The 25,504-nt window shown below is 55.5% G+C and overlaps 1 protein-coding gene across 9 annotated transcripts; it reads right to left on the bottom strand.

Annotated features, from left to right (window-relative positions):
* Positions 1-1,217: 1,217 nt before the first annotated feature.
* Positions 1,218-19,454, bottom strand: AMOTL2 (angiomotin like 2). 9 transcript variants are annotated; one of them, XR_011527577.1, is made up of 10 exons: positions 19,162-19,414; positions 15,817-16,596; positions 12,773-13,070; positions 11,526-11,670; positions 11,017-11,109; positions 6,655-6,950; positions 5,597-5,898; positions 4,600-4,817; positions 3,859-4,186; positions 1,218-3,054 (listed from the first exon to the last, which is right to left on the bottom strand). XR_011527577.1 is itself a non-coding variant. In XM_070577540.1 (10 exons), exons 2-10 carry the CDS (start codon positions 16,548-16,550, stop codon positions 2,996-2,998), a joined length of 2,325 nt encoding a protein of 774 aa, XP_070433641.1. In that variant the 5' UTR covers positions 16,551-16,596; positions 19,162-19,454; the 3' UTR covers positions 1,218-2,995. The 9 variants fall into 9 exon arrangements, 8 of the variants coding, with proteins under 8 accessions (XP_070433641.1, XP_070433644.1, XP_070433639.1 ...); XM_070577540.1 differs by having other exon boundaries at positions 3,859-4,038; positions 19,162-19,454; XM_070577543.1 differs by having other exon boundaries at positions 3,859-4,035; positions 19,162-19,431.
* Positions 19,455-25,504: the final 6,050 nt, after the last annotated feature.

Here is a 25,504-nt window from a genome sequence, read left to right on the forward strand (position 1 = left end):
CACAGCCCCGGCCCCGTTGTCACAGGTGCGCAGGCACATGGGCAAACATTCCTTCCCCAGGGCCTGCCCTACCCCACCGCGCCTGCAGCCCCACCAGCTCCGGAGCTGTTAGGACAAATTTCAAAGTGCGCTGAGAAGCCTACTCAACCTCTTTTCTGAGAATAAATATCTCCGAAGGCCCACTGGTGACCATGTGGCTGGAGAACCCAGGTGCCCTCCAAGGGCACTAGTCAGAAGATACTGCTGGTGTCCCTCACATCTTTCTCTGTGACACATGCTCAAGCACACGAGTGCACAGACACGTACACAAATACGCATGCATGTACATGTGCTGGGCACACGGTAATCGCTTTCTTCGTTCCATCCCCCAGGTCTGTGCAAGAAAATATTAAAATGACTCTCACCAGACCAGCTCCTGCAGAAGGCACAGCCACTTTGCGCTCCTGGCCCAGGTGCTAGGGATGGGATGGCCTCTTGCCAGGGCTTACTGCACTCAGGTCTGAGCTGCCCTCCCAGGGCTTTTCTTGGGGGCAGATGGAGGCAGATGGTTCCATTTTCTTGTAGGCAGGTAGGCCGGCTCAGGAAGACACGTTCTCTAGGATCCTGCTTGGTTACTCATGAACATGGCTAAGTCCCCACACCTGCCCTCAAAATACCTCACCCACAGCCATGGCGGGAACTGTTCCCATCATGTGGCCACAGCATGTCCAGCTGCCTTCTGCCTCATGGTCAGCCTCTGACTGCCAGCCCATATCCTGATTGGGAATCTCAGTGTGCCCACCCTGCTGCGCACAGACACGTACTTTGTTTCTGATAGGGGAACACCTGAGATGGAGAATGATTTTTCTTTAACGGGTTGGAGCGATACGCTTTCCTGGGCATGGGGCAGGAGTGCTGATGCCACAGCAAGAGAGGGAGGCCATGCCCAAGAGTGTGCCACACACACGAACACCCTCTGCCCATGTCCAGGCAGAGGGTAGGCGCGGTGCCCAGTCTCTTGGACGGTTCCAGAAAAGCACTCCCTGTGCTGGGCTGGAGGGGAGGGGGAGGGGAGATAGGAGTCGGGGACGGATAAAGCCACCTCTGGACACCCACTCCTACTGTGGAGTAACCACAGCGTTCAATGCCAAGAGTGGTCAGGGACTATGACATGTGTGGCCCCCCGAAATCCTCACCCTCTTTGCCCCTCGGTGCAGTCTCTCACCTGTGCAAAAACACCACTTTTAATTTTTTTTTTTATTAAAATACTGTTATACCCAGTGGAATGCAGCAGCAGTCCTGGTACAGGGCAGCATAACAGAACAGCCACGTTTACATTTTAAATAGTTATGATAACTTAAACATTCAGACACACACCATGGTCTTTGGCAGAAAATGTTCACAGCACAAAACATACTTTAAAAGAAATACCAAATATTAATCCAAAATATATTAAGTTGTTTTTTTTCCTTTCACAATATTTTTTTGCCTTTTTTTTCTCTCTTTTTTTCTTGTTGCTTTGTAAACAATGCACATGAACCAAATGTATTTTTCAGCTTTAAAGAGGGACGGGGGATTTAAAAAAATATGCAATTGTCCAGCAAATGCAAATGTTTAAAAAGGAAACTTGAGGAACCATGGGAATAAAATAACACATACGGAATCTAAAAACTGTAGAAGAAAAAACAAAGATTCAAGGAGAACTGAAAACAGTCAAGACAAATGGCTAAAACCCACCAATCGCCCCTGGGCTGAGTTGGGGGGACTCTTTAAGACCACAGGTCAAAGTCTCTGCTGCTGCAGGCTGCCATGTGGATGCTTCACTCTAACTCCAGAATGCTGGCCCTGCTTCAGGGCGCTGGGCACCGGGAGCTGAGGAGCCAGCCTCACGGGCGCCATTTTGTGATGGGGGTTCCCTTCTGAGGACTGTTCAAGTCGCAACTTGTAGCTCATTGATTAGTTTTCAATAGCATAGCTCCCTCTCCCAATCCTTCCAGGTGGGAACAAAGACTCTGATGAGAACAAGGCAACTCCTCCTGTTTCCTTCGAGACAATCGGGGCTGGGAAGCCCACCATGGCAGATGTCTGTGTGTGGTGGCTCATTTCATCTGGCTCAGGGTTCATAACCAAACTGACAGGATGTCCCAGGGACAGGAGCTGTGGAGCCATTTCAAGAGGCTGGTGATTGGGGTCCCTTGGGCATTTAAAACAGGGCTCAAGATGGAGGAAAAGACAGCCAATAACCTGGGGATCAACCAGTATCAAAATCCACAGACTTGAGAAGGAGAGATAACCGGGAGGCTGGCCAGAAGTTACAGGAAGTGCGACAGCAGGGATGGGAGCACAGAACGAGGGGACAAATCTGAAGCAGCATGCTTCAATCTTCTGTTCCACAGAAAGGGAATATATACAAACTGCACAGCGTACTCCAGTCCACTTAAATGGCCCCTACTCACTCCAGGTGAGGAGATGAGGCTGTGGCTTCTGCGGGATTAACACCCTCAGCAATCCCCAAAGGATGTAAGTCTTAGTGATCTCCAGGAGGCAGTGAGGAGCTGAGGAGCAGATGAGGTTGGCTGGGGCCACACTTAGCCAGAGGGGAACATCATGGGTGACTTGATTCCTGAACCAGCCTATCTGGGGTCTCTGGCAGCCATTCTTGGAAATCAGTCCCCAAACAAACATATCCCCTCCCTCCCTGCCTGAGTGCCAACTGGGGGTGCAGGGGGGCTCAGCTCTCTTCTGAGCTTTCAGTTGCTACCCCAGCAGCAGGTAAAGGTTGAATCCTCATACTGCATGGGCCCAGGAGGAACGTGGGGCTAAGAAGCAGGGTCTTCTGAGGTGCGGGTGCTCTCACAGCGCTCCTCTCCCCTGCAGCATCCTTCCTAAACTCCTGGGACCAGATGATCAACAGAAATGAGCGTGCACTGGGTAAAGTGAGGAAGCAGCAGTTGGAGGGGGCTGCTGGAATGGCCGAGAGCAGGGAATCGTTCCAGTTCCCAATGCACCAGCTCCTTCAGATCAGTATCTCCACCATGTCCGACAAGTCCTGGACTCTGGATGTAGCTACAGAGTCTGGAGAAAGAAAAGAACACAGGCACATGCCAGGGAGTGTTTCCAGAATGTTCTTTTAATCCTGGCACATTTTTAAGATAGGCTCTTTCTTCACCAACTTTTCCTACCTCAGCTGCCCAGGTACCCCAGTTCCCATAAATTGGCCAACCAAACACCATGCCCTCCTCCCTCTGAGCTCACCACCCAACCACCAACCTCCCATGTGGGGACACTTCTGTTTATAACTTTGAATGGCTGGAGGGCTTGGAAGGAGGGTAGAGAGCCCTGAGGCGGGGTGGCTGCAGCATTCTTGTCATGCCTGTGGTTCTCTGAGATGGTGAGGCACAGGCAAATATGCGAAGGCTAATGTGAAAGGGGAGCAAACAAATTAAATGGCATCTTCTCAAATTTCTCCTTCCCGGACTCTTTTTAAACAAAGTCTTCTAACTCGAGAGTGCCATCAGGATCTTAGATATTTATCTTACAGGGCCATCATTATCTTAGATATTTAGGTTGGCAATTAAATATGTAAGGAAGACCAGGAAAAAGGAGACGAAGTCCCGCCCACATGGTCACTTTCTTTCTCAACTTTGGATCTGTCTGTAATCAGGGTTCTCAGTTCCTCTTTTCATACATCCAACCAGCCCTCAGGCTCATACTACGTTGGGTCACACATCCTGCTCACCCGCCACTGTGCAGGGCTCCCCATGGAGTGGGGGCAGTGAACAGGAGGGGTCTGGGAAGAAAGGGTCTGGTGCTCCATTTCACACCCCAGCAAGCCCTCAGCCCTGCCCCGCACAGAAGCCGTGGGAAGGAGGGACTCACCCAGCGAGGCTGTCCTCTGGCCACTGCCGCACCCCAGGAGGCTGTCAGGTTCTAGTCCCAGGCAGGCAGCGGCGCTCTCCGGGGAGCCGTCAGTCTGGGTGCTCCCATCTCTGCTCCCGTGTTTGGCGTGGGCAGGGAGGGGAGCCACGGCCACTGGCTCCTCCGCAGGTGCTCTGTCTGCTGGGAAGGCAGGGGGTTGATAGTTACGGCCTCGTCCACAAGCTGCAGCCTCCATGAAGAACACCCCAAGTTAACTGTAGCTGTTGGGGGCTCAAGGTGGTAGAGGTCGCTCTTGATTTGCAACAACTTCGATTACGACTAAATGCTCCTGTTCCAAATAGGAATGACTGTCAGGTTGGATTGATTTCCAAACATTTCAAGTGATAGAAGACTCCTTTTAGGTTAAATCTTAAACCAACAGGGACTCTAGAATTTCTGTGGCATCTGCTTAGAAGGAGGAGGGAGGGGGCTTGCCTAGAAAGTCAATCTGCACAGGAAGCTCTATTTTACTTTGATGGAGAGCAGCTGGGGCCAGGTGATGGAATTTATGGAAATGGGGGGCTACAGCACTCTTCACATCAGTGGGATAGCTGTAGGTTACAGGCCACTGGGGCCAGAGTAGAAGTTGGCTCCCTGGATAAGAGGTCAGGAAGCCCTGGCTCCTCTGGGCCTCAGTTCTGGGAGGAAAGGCCTGAGAGCAACGAAGCCCTCCACCTGTGCCACCCACCATCCTCCTCTCACCTGCAGCCAGCCGGGCAGGGGCATCCACTTGGCGCTCACTAGAGGAGAGCCCCTGCCAGCCCTGGGTCCCTGTCGTTGCAGCCGCGAAGAGAGATGGCACAGACTTGGCGGACCGCAGGGAGCCCTGGGTGGCCTTGCCAGGGTCTTTCCTGGAGCGCTGCTGAAGGACCTTGATCACCGCATCCTTCTCCAGGATCTGGGCATGAAGCACCTTTAACCTGAGGGTGAGAGGTCACACCCTCATCGTCAAACCCAGCAGCCTCCACCCTTCCCACCTTGTCAAAGTTGAAGGGAAAGACACCCTACAACCAGGCTGGACCCTCTTGCCCTTGTAGCAGGGGCCAGGAAGGGGTCTTCAGAAATGACATCACAGCTCTGACATTTGATGCTCTGAAGACTACCAGAGCATGGGCGTTGGGCCCTTCTTACACCAGCAAAGGAAGGTCATCAAGGGATGGGTTCTGGATTCATCTGATGATAGCCATGGAACACCCCTCCTCCTGGAAGGCACGACCCCAGAGCTGCGGACCAGCAAATGGGCTCAGTGGATGTGTTTGTGCTTTTGAGTCAGACAGAGGTCAAGTGGAAATCTTGTGAGGCCTCTGAGATTGTTTTTGGAGAGAAAACACTAGGCACCCCCAAGCCAGGATCTAGTCCACATTCCTTCTGGAGTGGTACGTGGCGCGGACTGAGTTGGAAAGTCTTGGTCTCTGATTTACACAGGGGTCAGGGGGGCAGGTAGAGGCCTGGAGTCTTGGATGGCATCCAGCACCCCCAGATCCAGGGTCTCCTGGGCAGACCAAAGACTCAGTTGGCATCTGGGAAAGAATAGGCATATGATGCCTGGTGTGCCAAACATACACGGTCAGCTCAGATGCAGGAGGGATTGCTGAGCCGTGTGAGGAGAGGGGCCTGTTTATCAGAGATTAAGGACATGGAGGGACTGCACACTGCCACCCCCAGCCCCACCTCAGCTGCCTGGCCTGCAATGCCCTACCTGCTTTCCATCTCCTGATGCCTGTGGCCGCCTCCGAGCAGGCCCTCGTTGAAGCTGCTGCTGGGTGAGGGCTGGGGGGAGTGTCGGATGAGAGTGGTGTCGCGCTGGGCGGCGGCCGTGGCGGCTGCATCCATGGCAAACTGCCTCATGGCCCGTTCCTCCAAATATTTCTGCTCCCACTTGGTCATGTCGGCCTCCAGCGCCAGGATCTGCTCCTCCTTCTCCCGCAGTTGCTCGGACAGCCGCAGGGCGCTGAGCTCTGGGGAGCCACCACTGCCACTACTGGGGGTGCCCGCCTGTCTCTGCAAAGCAAGGAGCACTGTGGTCAAGGGTGGAGGATGGGGTGTGGCGGCCACACCTCACCTCCACACAAGGCCTCTCACTTATGCACGTGCTTGTTCAACTATTCACAGCACACTCCCCTGGTCCCGATTCCACCCAGAGACAAAGGAGGTGGCACAGTCCCCACACCCCTGCCCTGAATCCTGTGGCTGAGGGTCTGCCTTTGCACAGGTGGCCATACAAATTACCCTCCAAACTGGGAAAGTGATGCTCTTAATAATTACACTGGGACAACCGGTATAAATTGAGACAGAACTGTGTACACCAGGAGGTACAGTCAGCCTCAGTCTGTGGGAAGGGTAAGGTTGGGGGTGGAGAGAGAAGTCTATCTGGTTTGTAAACACCAGAGCTATTCACACAGTCCAAAGTGAGGATAAAGACTCAGGATCCTGATGACCATCTTCCCTGTTGATCTTGGGACCATGTCTTCCCTCTTGGGGAGACATATAAGAGGTGGCTAGTCTTCTACTTCAAGGTTCCTGACCTACTTTCTCTAAATACCAAGGACACCAACCCCTGCTGCTGCAGAGGACAGAAGCCCAAGTCTTAAGTCCCCAAGGCTGGTGCACAGCCAAATGGCAGAGCCTCTGCTAAGCCTGCTGGTTGAGAAAAGCCCGCAGCAAGGCTGGAACAGAGATCACCCTTGTTTTCCAGGGCCTCCTCAGATGCTGCCCTAGCTCTGTCACCTCCACTCTCCACAGGTCTTCCCAGCTCACCTGCTGTGCACGCAGGGCCTTGAGTTCCTGCTCTAGGCGCGTCCGCAGACGTAGCTCCAGCTGCTCACGCTTCTCGCACGCGGCCTGCAGCTGTCCGAGTGCCTGCTGCAGCCGCTCCACCTTCTCCACATAGGCCTGCTTCTTGCGCAGCTCCTCCTCGGCGCGCGCTGCCCGGCCCTGTGCATTGCTCAGAGCCTGCTCCAGCAGCTCAGCGCGCCGCCGCTGGTCCTCGATGGCGCCGCGCAGCAGTGCCGTCTCCCGCTCCAGCTTCTCCTGCTCCTGCTGCTGCTCGTAGCCTGCAGGGAGAAAGAGAGGCTGGGTCAATGACAGGGACCACCCTGGCTGGCCCCACTGAGCACCCACCATGTGGATGAGCACGACTGCATCTTATCCTCTCAACAACCCTACGAGTCAGGTACCATTATGAACTCCCTTCTACAGGCCAGGAAACTGGGGCTCAGGTAAATTCACAAGGAAATGGCAGCACCTGACTGCAGGGTCCCTGCAGTAATGTCTGGGCTACACTGCCTCTCTGCTGGGATGTGGACCTGCCATGGGATGGCCCCAAACGCTGTCCACTTGTGCCAGGTGCCACCATTTCCAAACCACATTCACGATTTCCCTTGAGCCTCGTGATGACACTAGAGACCGGCCAGATAGGAACCGTGATGCCCATTTACAGATGTGAGAACGGAGGCTCAGGTGGACCATGACATGGTCATCATTCAAGTGGGAGCTGTACCTCGAGCCAGGCACTTACATTTCATTCCACTGAAGCCTCCCATACCAGCCCCTTGAAGGAGGATTTGTGACTCCCAACTGACAGGGGAGTAAACACAGGAGGTGACTGAGCCGCGGGGACGGGACCCCAAGTTAGCCTGGCTCCAGAGGGCCAGGCTGCCTCTGGCTGTGGTGTGAGGCCCTCACACCCAGAGGCCTCCCAAAGTGGTCTCCAGGGCTCACTCTCTGGACCCAGGACCTCCCAATTTAGTGCCACATTTCCTTCCATGGTCTGGGGAGACCACTGTGATGTGGGCAACCGACTCATAAAGAAATGCAAACTTCGGTGCTCCGAAAAACTGCAGGCGGCCCAGTGTTTCGTTGGTTCGAATCCTGGGTGTGCACATGGCACTGCTTATCAAACCACGCTGAGGCAGCGTCCCACATACCACAACTAGAAGGACCCACAATGAAGAATATACAACTATGTACTGGGGGGCTTTGGGGAGAAAAAGGAAAAAAAAATAAAATAAAATCTTTAAAAAAAAGAAATGCAAGCTTCGCAGCACAGTGAAAATGACTAAGCCCCAAAGATTTGTGCCTGAGGTTCCAGCAATCCTGACTTTTAAAGCTCCTTGTTACCTGCCCAGGAGAACTCTGCTCAGAGACCCTCTCCATAGAGCCAGGCCAGGAGAGGCCCGAGCCAAAGCACTGAGTCCACCAGTTGATGCTCTAGGCTTAAATCCACCTCCTCTTGGGAGTCCCGGGCTGGTCCCCAGGAGTGCATTGGCTGCCTGCCTTGCTGGAGGGCGGAGGGGGACTGGGCTGTGGGGCCTGCCTGATGAACTCAAAGGCACGTCCCTGGAACAGCACTAGCAGAGCCCCGCGGAATCTTCTGCTGTAATGGAATTGTTCTCTACTCTGCCAACCTATTGAAGCACGCGAGGCTATGGAGCACTTGAAATGTGGCTAGTGCAAGGGAGGGACCGAAGTTTTCATTTTATTTAATTTTAATCTTTGGGCCATGTGCGCCTAAGTACCTATCATATAGGACAGTGCAAGTTCCAGAAGAGAAGAGTGAAGGCTTGGGACCCAGCAGGCAGAAGGGAGGATTTACTGACTCAGGGCCCTGGGGCAGGAGAGGGAGGACACAGGTGGCTCAGGTCAGCTCTGGCTCACTCTGGAGTTTTGAAGGCTGGGCCCAGGCTGGCCTCATTCTTTGGTGTGGAGAGAAAAGAAGGGGAAGCTCAACAATATCAAAATTAAGCTGTTCATCCCGCACCAGCTTAACATCCAGGGAGTGGGGAGGAGTGGGCAGGCAGGGAAGACACACTGGGAGTTTGTACCTAGAGACAATGACCCGTCCTGTGTGGGTTCACAGAGCCCTTCAGCTTACCGTTTGCAGAGGCCTGCGTCTCATCCCAGCCTATTCTGACTGTCCCATCTTACAGCCCTAGAAACCTGAGGCTCAGGTGAGAAGAAACTGCCCAAGGAGGATAGAGCTGGCAGAAGCCGGTGACAGGACTCAAGCCCAGATCCCCAGGGAGGGCAGCCAGAGCTGGTCCACATGGCCTGCCTACTAGGAAAAGTAGAGGCTCTGGGAGTAATGAGCCCGTTCCTGCAAGTGCTGACTGACCCCGGAAGACGTGAGGGAACCGGCATCCCTGAGAATTCTGTTTTCCCCAGGCCGTTAAGGAGCAAGGAATTACTGCTTGGGTTTCCTCAGCCCTTGGGGAGGGGCCCGGGGGACCCAGCCTTCCTCTTCCAGCAGCTTCCTGCAGCCTTGCACAACCTGTAAGGCCCTGGCGGGGGCTGGGACACCTCAGGCCTTGGCCATCCCAGGCCACCAGGATAAAACCCGGGCCTGCTGGGGAGGGGAGCTCCTGGGCGGGTGGGGTGGGAGAGAAGCTGGGAGACAGGGGAGGGGGCCGAGGATGGCTAGAAGGCAGGGTGCAGAGCTGCAGAGGGAGCAAGAGGATGCGCCCCTCGCCTTGAGAAAGCCAGGCCCCCCACAGGCACGTCCCTTTGTGCTCACTCTCTCCTCCCAAAGTGGCGGCCAGGGCTCAGCACGCAGGGAGCGGCGGGGGGCGGGCCGGGAGCGGAACAGCCTGGAGCCTCTGGAATGCCAGGCATCCAGGTCACCCGCGGCTGTGAGATTAATGGCTCCAGCGAGGAGCCAAGAACAGCCTGGCGCTCGCTCCCCGGGGAGCGGAAACGCCTCCAGGCCGGCCTCCCCCATGGCCCCTCCTCTGCCTGCTCCCAGAAACCCTCCCAGTGACTTCCTTTCTTTAGCAGAACCAGGCCCCAGAAATTGCCCCTTTCCTACAGGACACCCCTGTCCTGCCTCCTGCCAGCAACCCATCCCTCTCCAGACTCCCAAGGGCTGCCCTCTCCCCTTTCTTCCTCACCACATTCACATCTCTCCCAGAGACCCTAAGTTTTTGCCACCTCGCCCCACCCAGCCAGTACAGACTAGCCTACCTCCTGCCTACCGCCCTCCTTCAGTGCTGTGTTCTTCCCTTCCCTGCCCTGGGCGGCCCTGTCGAGGGCTCTGAGCCCTCCTTGAGGAATGAGGTGCTGCCAGCCGGAGCTCAGTCCTCAAGCTGCTCCTCCACTTCTGGACACCCCCTCCCATCTGTGCCACCTACAGTAGGTTTCCTGATGGGTCCCTTGACTCCTCCTTTCTCAAGGCCACCCTCACCCAGACACCAGCCACCCCCATTCCACTTCTCTGCGAACACCCTAAATAAGCTCGCATACAGCACATGGTAGGAACATACAGCACACGGTAGGAGCATACAGTAGGAGCTCAGTAAATAACCGCCTCTCTGTCTGATTGCTACAGCTTTTCCCTGCTGCTGAGCTCGGGGCTTCCTTTGTCCCCACCCCACACACGCCCATGTACCTCCACTTGAGCCATCCAGCTGCTTCTTCACCTGTGGCCCGCTCTCCACCCCTGCCACCCCCACAGAGCCTCTCTCTCTGGGGACCTCCCAGTGACCAGTCTCCAGTGCCAGGGCACCCTTGTTCCCTTGAATCTGTGGTTAGAAGACCCCACTCCTTCCTCAAGCTCGCCCCTCTCTCCCAATCGCCCCACCCCCACCTGCCCAAACACTTCTTCAGACTGTACCTGCCGGCTCAGCGCCAGGAACCCACTTCTGGCTGTCTGCAGGTGCCCACCCAGCCGCCTTGCTATGGCTCAGCTCTGCCATGCTCCCCAGCTTCTCACATGCCCGTTGGGCACCCCAACCTTTCTGTTGCCTGGGACACCTGGGAAACTCAAGTTCTTCCTTCTCTTTCATCCCACTGCCTCCAGGGCTATCCTGCCTCCTCCACTGCACCTCTGCTTCCAAAGGACACTGCCCTGATGGCAGCACCACAGCCCAGCAAATCCCTGCTCCCCAGCTGTCCCTCCTACCCCCACCGAGCTCTCCAATAAATACAGAACCAGATCTTCCTCTTCTTCGGAAGCCACCCTCCTCCTGAGTCCAGTACAGTGCTGGGCGCAGAGCAGGCAATCAGTAAACCTGGGCTCCAAGCACTGCTTTAACGAGGGGGAGGGCCAATCCTCCCCGTCCAGAAGGCTGCCATGGTCCCACCACCGCAGATCTGGCCAGGCTTCTGAGTGGGACCCCAACTTACTCTGAGCAAGCAGCTTGGCCACCATGTCCTGACTGCCTGCCTGGGCCTCCTGCGTCTTGCTCACCAGGCGGCGGTTTGCAGATTCCAATCTCTCTGTTTCAAAAGAAGGAAAGATGTTTTAAGGAAAGATGTTTGAGTACCAGGTAAAGCTGCCTGCTCAGGTGTCCCCTGGGGTCCTATCTGAGGGGCTGCATCCTCCACACGGGACGAGCTCACAAGGAAGCCCCCTGCCCCGGTCAGTTCAGGGCCTAAGGAGGAGGAAGCATCCAGGGCCACGTAGGTTAGGTGAGAGCTCCATGGGGGCTCCAAGGTTAAGAACACAGAGACAAGCATCTCTCTATCAGGGTGGTCCCCAGGGAGTCTCAGCCTGGGCCCCTTTGAGTCAATTTACACTTAGTTTTGCAGAGGACAGAGATTCCAAATTTGTCCCTAGACCAGAGGGAGCAAGTGCTCCAGAGACACACTCTGCAGACGCCGCCCATCCCTCCACCTGGCTGAGCTGCTCCCACCTCTGAGATCCCGGTTGAAGTCCTGCAGCCTCCTCATTTCACTGTCCATCTTGTTCCGCATGGTCTTCTCCAGGGCCTCCCGCTTGGAAGAGGCTCTCGTCAGGCTCTCGTGGGCCTCAGAGAGCCGCTGGATTTCACTTTCCAGCTGCAAGAAGCAGACAGCAGAGCTGAAGGAGGGGGAGAGCTCCCAGGGAGCATGTGGCATCATAGCCCACTCCACGGGCCCAGGCCGATCTGCTCCTCCCCATCGGAAAAGGTGAGAGAGGAGAGGATAAAAAGTGAAAGCAAAAGACCCAGGTGACTCCAGGGGAGGGTCAGAGGCTTGCAGCCTCCGGAAGTGGACCAGACTGCTGGAACCAGCCAGTAAGGTTCCTGTCAGCTGTCCCGAAGTCCAGATGCTGAGTGAGCCCAGGGTCAGGGGCGCAGGAAACACCTGTGTCCAGGGTGACCAAGCACAGCTTTCCTGTGCCCAACATTCAGAAAGAAGCATTTTACTTTTGCCTGGCTTCTGCTGCGAAATCTGAGCATGGTGGGCCGGGAGTGGGCACCAAAGGACCTCAGCCATGTTCCGGGGATTTGAACTATCTCGGACACCACAGGACAGCCACAGGAGACCTGAGGCCACCTTCTAAAGCTGAACATATAGCTGGTAAACCTACACCAAAGAGTGGGGCACCGGACCCCAGCCTCAGCTGCCTCTGCCCAGAGTATCTGCTCCCCGCGGCCTAGCCATCCACCGCAGAGGGCCAGCCTGGCCCCACCGCCCCTCCCACTTGGCTGCTGGCAGGTTCCACACGTGCTCCTAGCTGGCCCGTGATTCCAATAAGTCACTCGTTTTTTCCAAGAGGAGGGGCTTTCTCTTTGGCCAGGGCTGGCCTAGAACAGACTTGCTGTTGTGTGGGGGACACAAAGGGTTCTCTGTGGGAGGTGTCTGCGGGAGGGGGTGTGTGCAGGGGCAGGGTGCGAGCGTGCAGGGAGCTGGTGAATGGGCTCTTTCTAATCACCACCGGCCAGCAACTGCTCACGCTCCAGACCTGCTCTGCTGGCCTCACGGCTGCTCCCCAGCTGTCTGGAGTCAGTGAGGGAGGGTGCATGAGGGATGAGGGGGTGGGGGTCAGAGGGATGGCTGAGAAGCCCAGCCAGACAAGCTCTCAGACTCCTCTGCCTCTCCCTCAACTGCCCACTCCCTAGTTAGCCCCTCAGGGTCCCTTCCTCCCCCTCTCCCTCTGAGGCCCAGCAGGGCCTACCTTCTCGATGCGACCAGCCTTCTCCGTCAAGCTCTCCAGCTCCCTCTGCAGCCTCTCATTGTCCCTCTGCAGCCTGGCATTCTCCCTCAGCACAGTCTCCATCTGCGCCAGGTGGGCACTGGCCGAGGAGGCCTGGGTGCTTGCTGGCCCCTCCACTCCAGGTGGACCGAGGGAGGCTAGGGGCCCGTGGCCAAGAGCAGCTGGGTGTGGGGCCGGGGGGTGCTCCTGGGACTGCTGCAGGTACTGGTACTGCTGCTGCTGCTGGAGGAACACGGGAGGCACCTGGGCCTGCAAAATCCTGGGGACATAAGAGATGGTGCTCAGAGACCGCACAAACCCTCCTGGGCTCAGAGCAGCCCCGGGGAGACAAGTCAACTCAGCCTCCCCACAGCATCAGGCAGCAACTAGTGGGGAAGGCCTTTTCCACGTGGTGTCCACCCAAGACCCTCAAGAGCTAGGGAGGCTGGCCTGGAGGGGATTAACGGCAGGACGCTTGTTTCATGCCCAGCCTTGTTGTGGTCAAGGCCTTGAGGATCAGCCTGAGCAGACCTGGACCTTAAGCAACCAGTGCTTAAATAAGGCATTTAAAAAAATGTGCACTTGACCCTTCTAATCAACAGAAGGTTCTTTTTGGGTCTGGAGGTCATGTCAATCATGACTGAGCACAGAGCCTTCCAGGCCCCTGGGCCACTTGGTGGCTGGGCCCCAGCAGCTACCCCCACATCTGTTCTAAGCCGCCAGTTTCAGGCCTTACACTAGCACCTGCCCATGTGGCACCCTCACATTTTCTCCCTCCTATTTTGGGTCCTGTCACCCCTTGCAGAAACATTTTCAGAAGACTGTGGCTAAGGTTAGACTGGCGAGACAGATGTCAGGGTAAGAGTCTGAGCTCTGGAGTCTGACAAGAGGCCTTCAAATCCCCAGGGTGCCGGCATGTCTCTGCTAAATCCCGAGGGTCAGCGTCTCCAGCCTCTAGGGGCTCCAGGGCTGCACAAGGCCTGGCAGAGTGCTGGGCCTACAGCAGGCGCCCCCATAATGGCAGCCCACCCTCCACCTCTCCTACTAGGAACCGCAGTTTACTCTGTTTAAAGAGGAAATGTGACCCAAAGACTGGATTTTCTGTGATGTAGGGGCCACGTCTGGACTACTGAATAGCCTGAGCTTAGGGACAATGTTCTACTGGCCTCTAGCACTGGTATGACGTCACTCTCAGGGCCCCGCATCAAGGGAGAGGGCAAAGCGTAAGAGGCATGGGGTGAGGGTGGGGGTCACAGAGCCTTTCTGGGGCCTTGTGACTCCAAATGTCAAAGAAAAGGCTGCCTCAGTTTCACCGGGAAATGTCCACGTCCCAGAAGCCCCACAAAAATTTAATTCCACTTTTGGGTCCATCAGCGAAGCACTCACGCCTCCCCTCCCCCTCCGGCCCAGGCTCTCTCCCCTGCTCTTCTTAGGACCTTAGGCTAAAAGAAAAGTCTCTGCCCCCAGTTCCAGCAAACAATCCTGCAGATGGATTTCTCTTACTGCCTCAGGTGGAGCGTCCAGTGAGGGTCCCACTGGAATGGCCCAACTCCCTGCACTGCTAACTGTGGCATTCTGGGGCTTGCTCCATGAACTTGCTCCCCTGCCCTGGGCCAGGCCGACACAACTGGCATTCTTTGGGGATGACTTAGCTCCGAGAAAGAATAGTCTCCTTTCCCTTCACACTTGTTCTCTCTTCCCCTTGTCCTCCCCTCCCCACTCTTTTTTGTTCTCCTGCCATCAGTCTACTTCCTTTCCGAGATATTATCTTTTCCTGACCGGGTTCAATAAGGGTGGTCCAAAAGAAGAAACCACGACTCAGCTTCCGAAGCCCTCCCGACTGAGCCCTGGGAAGGGAGATAAGGTGGGGGCCTGGGAGGTGGAGGCTGGAGAAAGCCCACAAGGCTCCCGCTCCTCCATACCAACGCCGTCGCGTCACTCGTGTCTCGAGAGTGAGGAAAGGCATCTTTCCCAGGAAAGGCCAAATGGTGGGAAAGTGGGTGACTACATGGAGACTCAGCAGGCATGAACAGAACCAGACTCTGACCTTGAGCGACCAGAGGAAAGGAGTCTGCAAAATCTCAGGGCCCTCTGGCGAGGTTTCCCGGACCCCCCCATGGAGGGTGATGCAGGGTATGTGAAATGATCGGTGTGTCGGCTTCTCAGGAAAAGGTGCTGGACCAAGTGAGAGCCTCATTTCTAAGAATCCGTATTTCTGCAAACTACATGGGCTTCCTGCCTCGCCCTGGTGTCTCTGCTTCCACTCTGGCCCCTCTGAATCCATCGTCTACGTGCAGCCAGAGGGACATTTTTAAAAAGGTAAGCCAGGCATCCTCTAATGGCTCCCTTCATACTCAGAGTCAGACTCGGTCCCCCCGCAGCCTCTGCTGAGCCTCCACAGAAAGGGGCTTGCCAGAATCCTCTCCCACTACACGTCAGCCACACGGAGCACATGGAAAAACATGAAAGGAAGTGAACAGCAGAGACAGGATAGCTCCTGCCCTGATGTAGGATGGGGAGAGGTCTCCAAGGAGGCCATGTGGCCCTCCCCACCTCCAGTTAGGAATGGCTCCCAAGAATCACAGAAAGCAAACTGTCCACTTGTGCCTAAAAGTCTCCAGAAAAGGAGGCCCCACCTTGTTCCCACTTAACTTGCAAACAGCTTGGCAATGATTCCCAACCCTTGTCTCTAGGAAGTTCTTTCTGAAATCTAACCTTTAGCTCCCTGCTGTAATTCACACCCTCTGAGAATCCTAGTTACTTGACTGCTACAGCTAATCAGACAGTGGTGTCCATCTCTGATTTAAAGCAAGGGATGCCACTAAGTTCTCAGGTGACCTTGGCTAAGTCCCTCTCTCCTCCAGGCATTAGCCACCCCCTTTCGGGGAAGCCCTCCTCTGGGCTGATAGGGGTGAGGTGGGGATCTTGCCAGCCCTGACACAAGGTGCCGTCTTGGCGGCTCTCCACCCTGGGAGAATTGCACTGGAAGAAAGTCAAGAACATGAAAGACCAAGATGGGCAGGTACCTGACTTCAGCATGCTGGAAGTGCGGGCTGCCGCGGGGGCGGTACCGCGGGTCGGTGACAGCGGTGGTGGTCTCATGAGCTAGCACAACGTGTGGGTACTGAGGTGGAGGTCCACGGGTCTCTGGGCCCTCGGCAGTGGTGCCCCTGGGCGGGGGGCCCTGCTGGTTGCGGGCCAGCTGCGGGAAGCTGTGGGAGGAGCTCATGTGGCTGGGGGCCCGGGCACCGTTCCTCTCCAGGGACAGCTGCAGGAGCCGTTCACTCAGGGAGCGCACATGCCCATGCCTCAGCTCCCGCAGGGCCTCATCCTGCCTCCGATTGCCTCCCGGGGCCCCTCGGGGATCCCGGTCCCCAACATGTGGCCGGGGCCCCGCCTGCTGGGCCGCATAGTACTGTGAGTGGGCCTTGGCCTCCTCATAGGTGGGCAGCTCCTCGCCCTTGCTGGGCTGTGGGCACAGCCGGTAGAGGGTGTTCTCTGCCAGGTGGGCCTCACCGCCCTGGTGCTCCTGGCCCTGGGGCTCCTGCCTGGTGGCCTGCTGCAGCACCTGACTGTCCTCGGGTACCGAGATCTCCAGGGAGGCCTGGGGGCTCCCTGTGCCCCCAGCCCCGGCCCCACCCCGCAGGGCCTGCTGCTGGATGGCCAGCAGCGTGCGTGTCTCAGTCAGGTTGCCATAGCGCAGCTGCTCCTGGATAAGGCGGTGCAGGACTGTCCCCGAGGAGTCTTCCAGTGTCCTCATGCTTCCTTGGCTTGCACACACCCACCTGGACAGAGGCCAGCGGCACCTGGGAGGAGAGAAAGAAGAGCAATCAGTGGCAGCACGTGGGAAGGGGCCAAAGGGGGGCCTTTCCATGACAGTCCTGTCCTGAGCATAATGATAAAGAGCAAGGCTACGGAGGGTCACACAGGACCAGGTTCAACTGCCAATGCTGTCACCTACTGATAAGGCAAGTCACCTAACCTCTGAGCCTCAGTTTCTCCATCAGAAAAATGGAAAGAATAATGCCTGCCTCGTGGAGTTGAGAATTAAAAGAGGCAATGCTGTTGATCTCCCGGTGCACTATAAATCTACCTGCCGTTATAATCACACAGATGGAGACTTACTATGCTAGACAAAGACACCAGCAACCTAGAAGGTCATCAACCAGGAGCCACAGCCTCCTGCAGTCAGCTTCCCCGTCAGAGAGCCTAGTTCAGATTTAACCATGGAGCTGTCCAGTCCAGGGGTGGACAGGGCCCCCGTTTATTGGCAGGTGATAAAGAATGAGTCCAGCCCAGTAGAAATCCTAGGCAAACAGCCCCCAGGGGCCCTCTAGGAGGAAGCGTGCCTGAGCCCCAGCCTTGGCGTAGCTAACTCACCACCCATTACGCCGCTGAGCCCTCCCTGCCATAGGACAACCTTGGCGGTCACTCTGCAAAGTGAACAGGAAGAAGGAGAAAATGCATGTGGACTGGTGAAAAACGGATGAAAGAAGAGAGGCTGCAATAGGACAATGGTCTTGGGAGATAAGGCAAAAAGGTGCCACCCATCAAAGTTTGTGGGTCAGTCACATAGTCTGTGCACTGACAGTAACCACATGGGTGCTCCAGGAAACAGAAAGGATGGCACAATGTCTTTGATTTTATGATTACCATCCCCAACCACACACACACACTTGCTGCGTGGAAAAGCCCTTGATGGTCCTCCAGGCACACAGGGGACTCAGCATTGTGACATCAGTAACACCCACTTGAACCGGCTGGAAGAGTGAGGGAAGGAGGGAGGGGAGGCTCTGGGATGCAGGGACCTGGAGCTGCGGCTGCAAGCTGAGCCTAAAGTGCAGGAAGATAATACCTCCTGAGGAAGGTGTCCCCTTCTGAGCTTGGGCTCCCATGGCTCACGGCCAGGAAGGCTGCCTGCCTCACCCAGCTTCCTTTCCACAGCCTCCTCCAACACAAACCTCCAAACTGGGATTCAGGGAAAAATCAAACAAAACTCACACTGCCACAGGTCTTGTGTGTATGGGAGGAGGAGCGGGAGAAATGTGCCCCTCCTCTGGCACAAAACTAGCCCCAGTGCCCTGGACCAGTTAAGGCTTGGCAGGTTGTCAGAGCCCCCATTCCCAATCCACTCCTCCTCCTAGCTGCCAAGAACTGGGGAGAGGGAGACAGTCTGGAGGGCATCTCTGTATCCATCCTTCCTGGCACCCAGTCATATCACCCCCCCCCCACCCCCGCAACACACACACTCAAGGAATGGAGATATGCAGATGCAAGACTCTAGAGTTTCCAGGGGCAAAACAGGAATAAATTCGCCCTAGAGTTTCCTCTGCGGGGCATTTCCTAAATTAATCACGGTCTGGGTTGACACCCGCTGAGGAGGACGGAGAATGCAAGGCTTTCGGGGCAGATTCCAGGCCCCCTCTCCCCATCAGTGTGCCTGGGAGCAGGGAACACCCCTCGGGCCTCTCTTCCCGAGGTTGTGCCCGTCAAGCCCCTCAGATGCACATCCTTTCAGCTGAGCTACTACTAAAATCTGCAACCGGGGCCGTGCACGTCTACTGTGCTGGCGCGCCCTGCTTTCTGAAACCCGGTTGGAAGAAAGCACGCATCTCCAGCTTTTGCCTGGGCTCACACTCTCCCAAGGAACGCGAGTTGCAAAGCGAGGTTTCGAAGCCAGATCGCGCCCCAGCCAGGGATCCCGCCACCAGGACTCTCGCCCGTCCACGAGCACCCGGTGGCCGCCGATAAGCCTGGACCGAGCGGGCGAGGGGGGCCCGTGGCCCAGAGAGGTCTGTAAGCGTCGTGGGTCCGCCTCCCTCCCTCCCACCCGAGCCCTCTTTGTTTTCCAAATGCTCCAGCGCTGACGTCACCGGGCTGGACGGCAGGCTGCATTCTTTCTAAGTGAGAGCCAGTTCGTGGCTCCAGAGAGGATTTTCCAAGGAAGACAAAGAGGAATTCTTGGGCTAGTCGGGAGCAGAGACACCTGTAACACCCACCTAGCCAAATCAGCCCCCAGAACCCTGCAACATGAACTCGAAGCAGCGGCTCCCGCCCAGTTCCGCGCCCCTCTCCCGGACTGGCGACCTAAAACGCAACCCTGCTCTCCCCAGAGGCTGCCCCCTCCGCCAGCCCCAGGGGACCCGCGCGCCTCCGAGAGAGCCCCCCAGGCGCACGGCGCGGCGTCCCCAGGCAGAGTGCCCCTTGCCTGGCTTTGCGCTGCCTGGAAAGGGCGCCCTGCGCCCTGAGGACGCTCGGTCCGCTGGGCTCCCGCTCCCGGAAAAGGCCGGGCGCGCCGGGGCTCGGGCTCCGGCTGGGGCGCGCCTCTGCCCGCCCCGCGCGCTCCCCAAGCGCCGAGCGGCCTTCCTTACCGCTGCGGCCCGCGGGGGCTCGGCGCAGTCGGACCCGACGACCCGGCCCGGCTCGGCTCGGCTCGGCTCTGCTGGGCGGCGGAGGTGTGCACCCGGCGGTGGCGCCGACGCTCTGGTCGCCCGGGCCCCAGCGCGCAGCCCCAGGATCGGCCCGCGCCGGAGGCGGCTGCTATGCCAGGAATGTGAGAGTTTCAGGTTCCCCCTCGGGATCAAAGCGAACCACAAATAACCTCTCAGCGCGCCGCCCTTCTCTGCCCTCCGCCTCCTCCCGCTCCCTCCTCCCGGCCCCCGCCTTCCTCCGGGAAGGCGGTGCTGCGGGCCGGGTGCCCGGCCGGCCCCCGAGCTTGGTTCCCCGGCCGTCCCGGGCCCTCCAGGACGCCATGAGCCCCTCCTCGGCACCCCACCCCCACCCCGCCCCACGCTTGCCTTTGGAGCTGCTGGGGACGAATTAATCCAACTCGGCCCATCACCGCCCCCAACCCGGCCCCTGCCTCCCTCTCATCCCTTCTTCCCTATCGGCGGGACGACAGCGCGGGATGTGCACTGCGTGTCTCTGCGGGACTCTGGGTGTTGCAGAGGGAGGGGTTTGGGGTTGGGGGGCTGTGTGTGTGTGCGTGTGCGTGTGTATGTACAAAGGGTGGGAGGTCTGCAAAGATGTCCGAATCTGCCCAGCTTGGACCGTGCCCCGGCGAAGAGGTGATTCGGCTTCCAGCGCGGAGCCTCTTCCCTCACCCCCACTGCTTTCACCGCCAGCGGCGACCTTTGAACTGCACTTTTATTGTTTACAAACACCCTCGCCAGCTCTTTTAGGACCTGTCTTCACAGAAAGCGTGAATCTGGGTTGAAAAATCTTCTAGCTAATTTGACCCACCTAACCAACTGACTCCCCCGCCGCCAGGCGGTCTGTCCAGCTCTTCCCAAAGAAGGCAGCAATCGGCACCCCTTTACGCAGAGCGCACCGTGTGCCGCCACCCGCTTTTCGCGTAATCATCCCATTCAGCCTCCCAGTCATCCTCCCAGGGAGTTCTGTTATGATCCCTGTGTTATAAATGAGGAAACCGAGGCTCAGAGAAGTTAATGAGCTTGCCCAGGGTCACACAGAGAGTAAGTGAAGAAGCCAGGTAACTGAACTGCTCAGTTTCTCATTCTCAAAACTCTTCCGTGGCCACCAGAATGCGGGCTCGCTACACGGACAGGGCAGATCCTGGGATCCCTTTTCTCTCCATCTACCCTCTCTCTGTTCCAGCCTCTTCTTCATTTCCGTCTACATCCATGCCAGCGGGGGGACCCTCTCCACGTCCACTTCTGTTGCTCCCGCTGTTCCTCCTTTGGATGGAATTCTCTTCTCTGCCCCTAGGACCCTTCCTCCCCCACCTTCCCACTAGGCTGGTCCATGTGTGCTGGTGGAAACCCCTTCTTCAGAAAGCCTGCTCTGACACACCCTCCCCACCCGGCAACTCCGTGTACCATTCCTGAGCCCTGACCACACTGGGACTCTCGACACTACCATGTGCCAGGCTCCGTTCTCTGTCCCCCAGGGTTAGGGCTGACTGCCCCCTGGCTGGGTCCTCTCCTCCTCCCCTCACTATGGAGTTTGCAATTCCCAGATCTGCTGGAGGGGACCAGGGACAAGAAAACTTTGTAAGTTCAAAGAGCTGTTTACTAGCCAGGGACATTGTTAATTTTTAATAAAGCCCTCCCCAAAAATGTGTGTATGTCTGTGTGATTTACTTGGAAGCCAAATATTGCATTTCAAATGGTGATTGGCTCTGAGACAAATGAGAAAATAAGTCATTTGTGCTAAGCTAAGGGATGTTTGGCGGTCCAAGGATCACCGCACAAAGAGAATCTCAGCCCAACCAAACAGACTAGGTAGGAATTTTAGAAATGAAAAGGAAGGGAGAAGAGGTCCCCAGGTGACCTTACCTCGTGGACAGCATTCTTCTTGGAAACACTTCGTGGAGATGTGAGAGTGGCTGTGGGAGTGTACTCCAGGGTTGCAAAATCAGGGGAAAGGTCAGTCCTATGTTTCAGGGGCGTTTGGGGGGACATCTGACAAATTGCTTTGCAAGCATTCTTGAGATGCTTGCAGCAAGGGGCCAGCTCAAGGCAGCTAGAGTCAAGGAGGTACACCTTGGAGTGGGCAAGCCTGCTACAGACCTAAAAGGGACCCCATCACTGCTCACCTCTGTGTCCCAGGGCAACAGAAGGAGGAGAGGGGTCCCAAAGCCCAGATGGGAAATTTACACACACTTCTTTTCTTCTTTTTCTTTTCCCCACCTCTCTGTAAGAAGGATGGAGGGCAGGGCTCTGCAGGGTGGTTGGGGGAGAGGGTCACCACAGCTCCCACGTGCTGGAGGCAGGTGGGCACAAGTGGACCTGGCTGGCCAGCTGCTAGCACGTACATCTTCTTCACTTATACCAGGGAAGAGAGGCTCGCCTCCTAAGCCAGGGCTTTCCACCTCCCAGCTTTGTTCCTCTCTACCCACCTTGTCCCCTCTTCCCTACCTCCTCCCCCTGCAGGTAATGATTCTTCCCAGATGAACAGTGTGGCTGGCTGGGTCTGGAATCCTGCCCAGGAAGATTCAGGGGTGACCCAGTTCTCACAGTAAGCCAGGCTTGATGCCTTTGCTCTGGAGAGTGCAGCTCCCAGGGGTGTGGCTGCATCATAGGTGTGTGAAGGGCTTAGCAAGGATCTGGGCACCCACACCCTTGTCCCTCCTTAGCCCGGGCCTGGGCTCAGGCCTGGATCCGTGCCTGTGATATGGCCTCAGTCTGGTTCTGCAGCTGTGTTCCACTGTGACCAGCAGGCAAATAAAGGCGAGTTCTAAGCTGGACCCTAGCAGCCCTCTCCCACGGAGCTAGGAAGAGAGTGGTCTCCTTACTTCCCAAGTGGTTGACTGGTGGAGGAGGGGCTCCAGGGCCCAGGTGCCAACATCAAAGCAAGATTCTGCTAGTTGTGAAATTCTCCCTTCCAGCCTCCCCGGACACTTCCTTTGACAGATTACGGGGAACAGGGAGCCCACCAGAATCTGGAGCAGGAGGCAAATTCACAGGAAGAGCCTGGACATTGGGACGGAAGTTCCAATGCTTCAGTTCCGAGAGTCAAGCTGGGGGCCTGACTCTGTCCTTCTGCCAGCCCCCGTGGTCCACTCTCCATGACCTTCTCTGCCCTCTCCCTGACCCCGCCCCCAGGGTTTCCCCTCAAGTCCTCTCCTGCCACTACCACCTCCTTCCCATCCACTCCAGGCCTCAGGCACAAGTTGCCTCACAGAGTCTGTGCCATTGGGGTTTAATTCTTCCAGAGCTGGAGCAGTTTTGGAGTTAGGCTCCACAATAGTTAGGGTAAGAGGGTGCTGTCCTAAGTAATGAAGGAGCGCTGACTTTCCAAACTGCACACACCCCTTGAGTCCCAGGCCTTCCTCGGTGCCCTTGGGCTTCCGATGCTCCTGCAGGCTCAGGCTGGATGGTTCCTGGGGCGGTGAGGTCCCTGCTCCAGGTCCAGCCCCGGGCCTCCGTGGAAGATGCGTCTAGTGGATATTGGTGAATAAATGGACAAACTGCAGGAGTGCACCTTCAGTTTGTTCTTATCTGGGCAGCCATCAGGCTGAGGAAGGGGATGGGGATGAAGACCTAAGAACTGGCACATTCCAGGCCGTAAAGAAGGGAAGATCATTGGGAAATATCCACTTAACCCCAGGCACCTGCCTTTCCTGCAAAGCTCCCTGGTACCGAGGGGTACTGATTGGCAGATGGGCGCTGCTGCTCAGAAAGACCCTCTGCTCTTGGCAAGAGGCTGAAGAAGTGTGAGGAGGCCCTGGGTTTGCAGGGCTCCTTGTAGAAAAGAGCCCAGGGCAGGCTTTTGTGGCTCCTGGGGCAGGGCCAGTGTGATGAAAGAGTGCCCCCTAGTGAGCCTCGCCCCCAGCTGCCCGGGTCAGCTCAGCCCAGGGCTCCCAAGGTAGACCTGGGTCCCAGAGGGGAGTAGGGGAGGGGAGGGGAATGTTTGAGACAGGGTTTCATCCAGGGGACATGAGTCTTCCAGGACCCTCCAAGAATGGACTAATGGCTCCAGTTGTGTTTCTGAGCTTTCCTCCCATTTCAGCCTCTCTTAGGACTTTACATCGTCTTTAAAGAGATACCACCTTTAACACAAACAACCCTACATCATTGACATTGGGCAAATACCTTTCATTTACTCACCCATTCACCCTTCCATGCATCTCTTCTGTCTTATATTTCATGTATTCATTCAACAAACATTTCCTGGGCACCCACTCTGAGCCAAGCTCTATGAATTGAAGGGACTCTCCATCCTTGCAGAACTCAGGGGTCACTGGGTGCAGGGGAGAAAGAGGCTAGTACACTACAGAGCAGAGAGATCCCTCTTGGAGGAAGGGAGTGTGGGCACAGGGAGGGAGTCATGGCTGGCTTCCTGGAGGAGGTGATTTTCAAGCTGAGTGCTAAAGGCCAAGATGGATTACGAGGTATCCCCTCCCCCAGCTGGTATGTGGATAACCTGCACTAGAAGCACAGACCCCCTGGTTCACTAAAACAAAAGCAGGAAGTACTGAGCCTTTCACAACGGCTGGGCTGGTGACCTCCAGCTACCCGTACATCTCTCTCCAGGAGTAACGCTGGGAGACAGTGATCACAGAGGGACACAGGGAAACCTTGTGGGGTGCTAGATATGTTCACTACCTTGACTGTGGTGTGCGTATGCCAAAATTGACCAAACTGTGTACTTTAAATAAGGTAGCTTGGTATAAGTCAAGTCTACCTCCAGAAAAAAAGAAAAAATTTGAAAAGTCAAGTAGGATCACAATGTGAAAAGCAGTGTTCTCTTCCACCTTCTCCCCACAAAGTTCCGTTCCCAAGAGACTTTCAAGTCTTTCAAGACTTTTAGATGTTCTGTTATTTACACTTAGATTCCTCAAAAATCTTCTATTTCGTGGTGTTTCTGTTTTAGATATTATCTACCTACTTCCTACTCTGAAAGATTAGGATATAGCTCTCTTACACACCACACACACACAGACATTTACACACCTACACACTTCTCTTCCTCCATCCTCTGCAAGGCTCCATGACATTTTGGTTAAATTATTATTCAGTGTTTATAGTACCATGACCATGTAAATATTGTTAATAGCTGGATCACATATTGTGTCATGATTACACTTCCTTTCTTATACAACTTTTGTTTTTATTGGAGTTACATATTTGCCTCATTTTTTCATTTTCTGGGTGTGCTTTTTTCAGCATTAATTTGTGCCCAAGTGGACAGACAGAACCCTAAAATTCCACTCAATGAGTGTAGACCCACTGGTGTTCCGTCAGGTCCATTTGGATCTTGGTGGCGTCTCTCCTGGGAAGTTGGCATGGGTTGCCCTCTGGTCCCGCCAGATGGCTTTCATCTTGAGATTTCCTTCATCTCCATCACTGGCCCCTTCCCCTACTTCTCTTCTGTTTGCTTCCCTGTTTCTTGGATTCCTTGTCTTCATCTTCTAGAAATTTCCTAAGAATGGATCTACGGGAGATAAATTTTCCCTGTATATTTTGAAAGAGTTGCTTCGCTGTCTTCTTGCTTCTAGGGTTGCCATTGAGAAAATGATGTGGTTCTGACTGCTGATTCCTGGAAACGAACTGTTTTCTCTCTCTCTGAAAGCGTTTAGGATTTTCTCTGTATGTCTGATGTCCTGAAATTTCCCAATGATGTGCTTTGATATGTTTTGTCCTTTGCTCCGGACACTTCAATCCGGCACCCCATGTCCCTAAATGCTGGGAAATTTTCTCATATGCTCATGTGGTTACTCTTCTTCAGTTTAACTGTTCTCTTTTTTGGAACTCCAGTTATTTGGATGTTAGAACTCCCCAAACGATTCTCTAATTTTTAAGTCTTTTTTTCTGTTATCCTTGATTTTTCTGGGAAATTTCCACCCCTTCATATTTCAACCCTTCTATATTTTTGCTATCATTTCTAATTTTCAAGAGCTGTTTCTTATCCAGTGTTCCCTTCTGTAACATCATCTTCTTGTTTCATGAATTAATTATCTTCTCTTATCCCTCTGGGAGTAGTAATTATAATGAAAATTGTTTTCTTATTCCAACCTCCACATTATTTCTGTTTCCTTGGAGTTCCTTTTTTTTCTGTTTGTTTGTTTTGGTCTCTGTTTTTCGTAGTTAAGGCTTCCCCCAAATGACTTTGATTCTTGGCTGTCTGGTCCTACTTAAGAGAGAGGTGTTTAACAGCTGGTGAGAGCCCCATGTCGGGGCAGAGCTGGTGTCTCGGTGGGCCTCACAGATAAAGGATGGCATATGGTACTAGCTCTCATGTTGGAGAACC

Source organism: Equus przewalskii, chromosome 15 (assembly GCF_037783145.1).
Source record: "Equus przewalskii isolate Varuska chromosome 15, EquPr2, whole genome shotgun sequence".
NCBI classification, from domain to species: domain Eukaryota; kingdom Metazoa; phylum Chordata; class Mammalia; order Perissodactyla; family Equidae; genus Equus; species Equus przewalskii.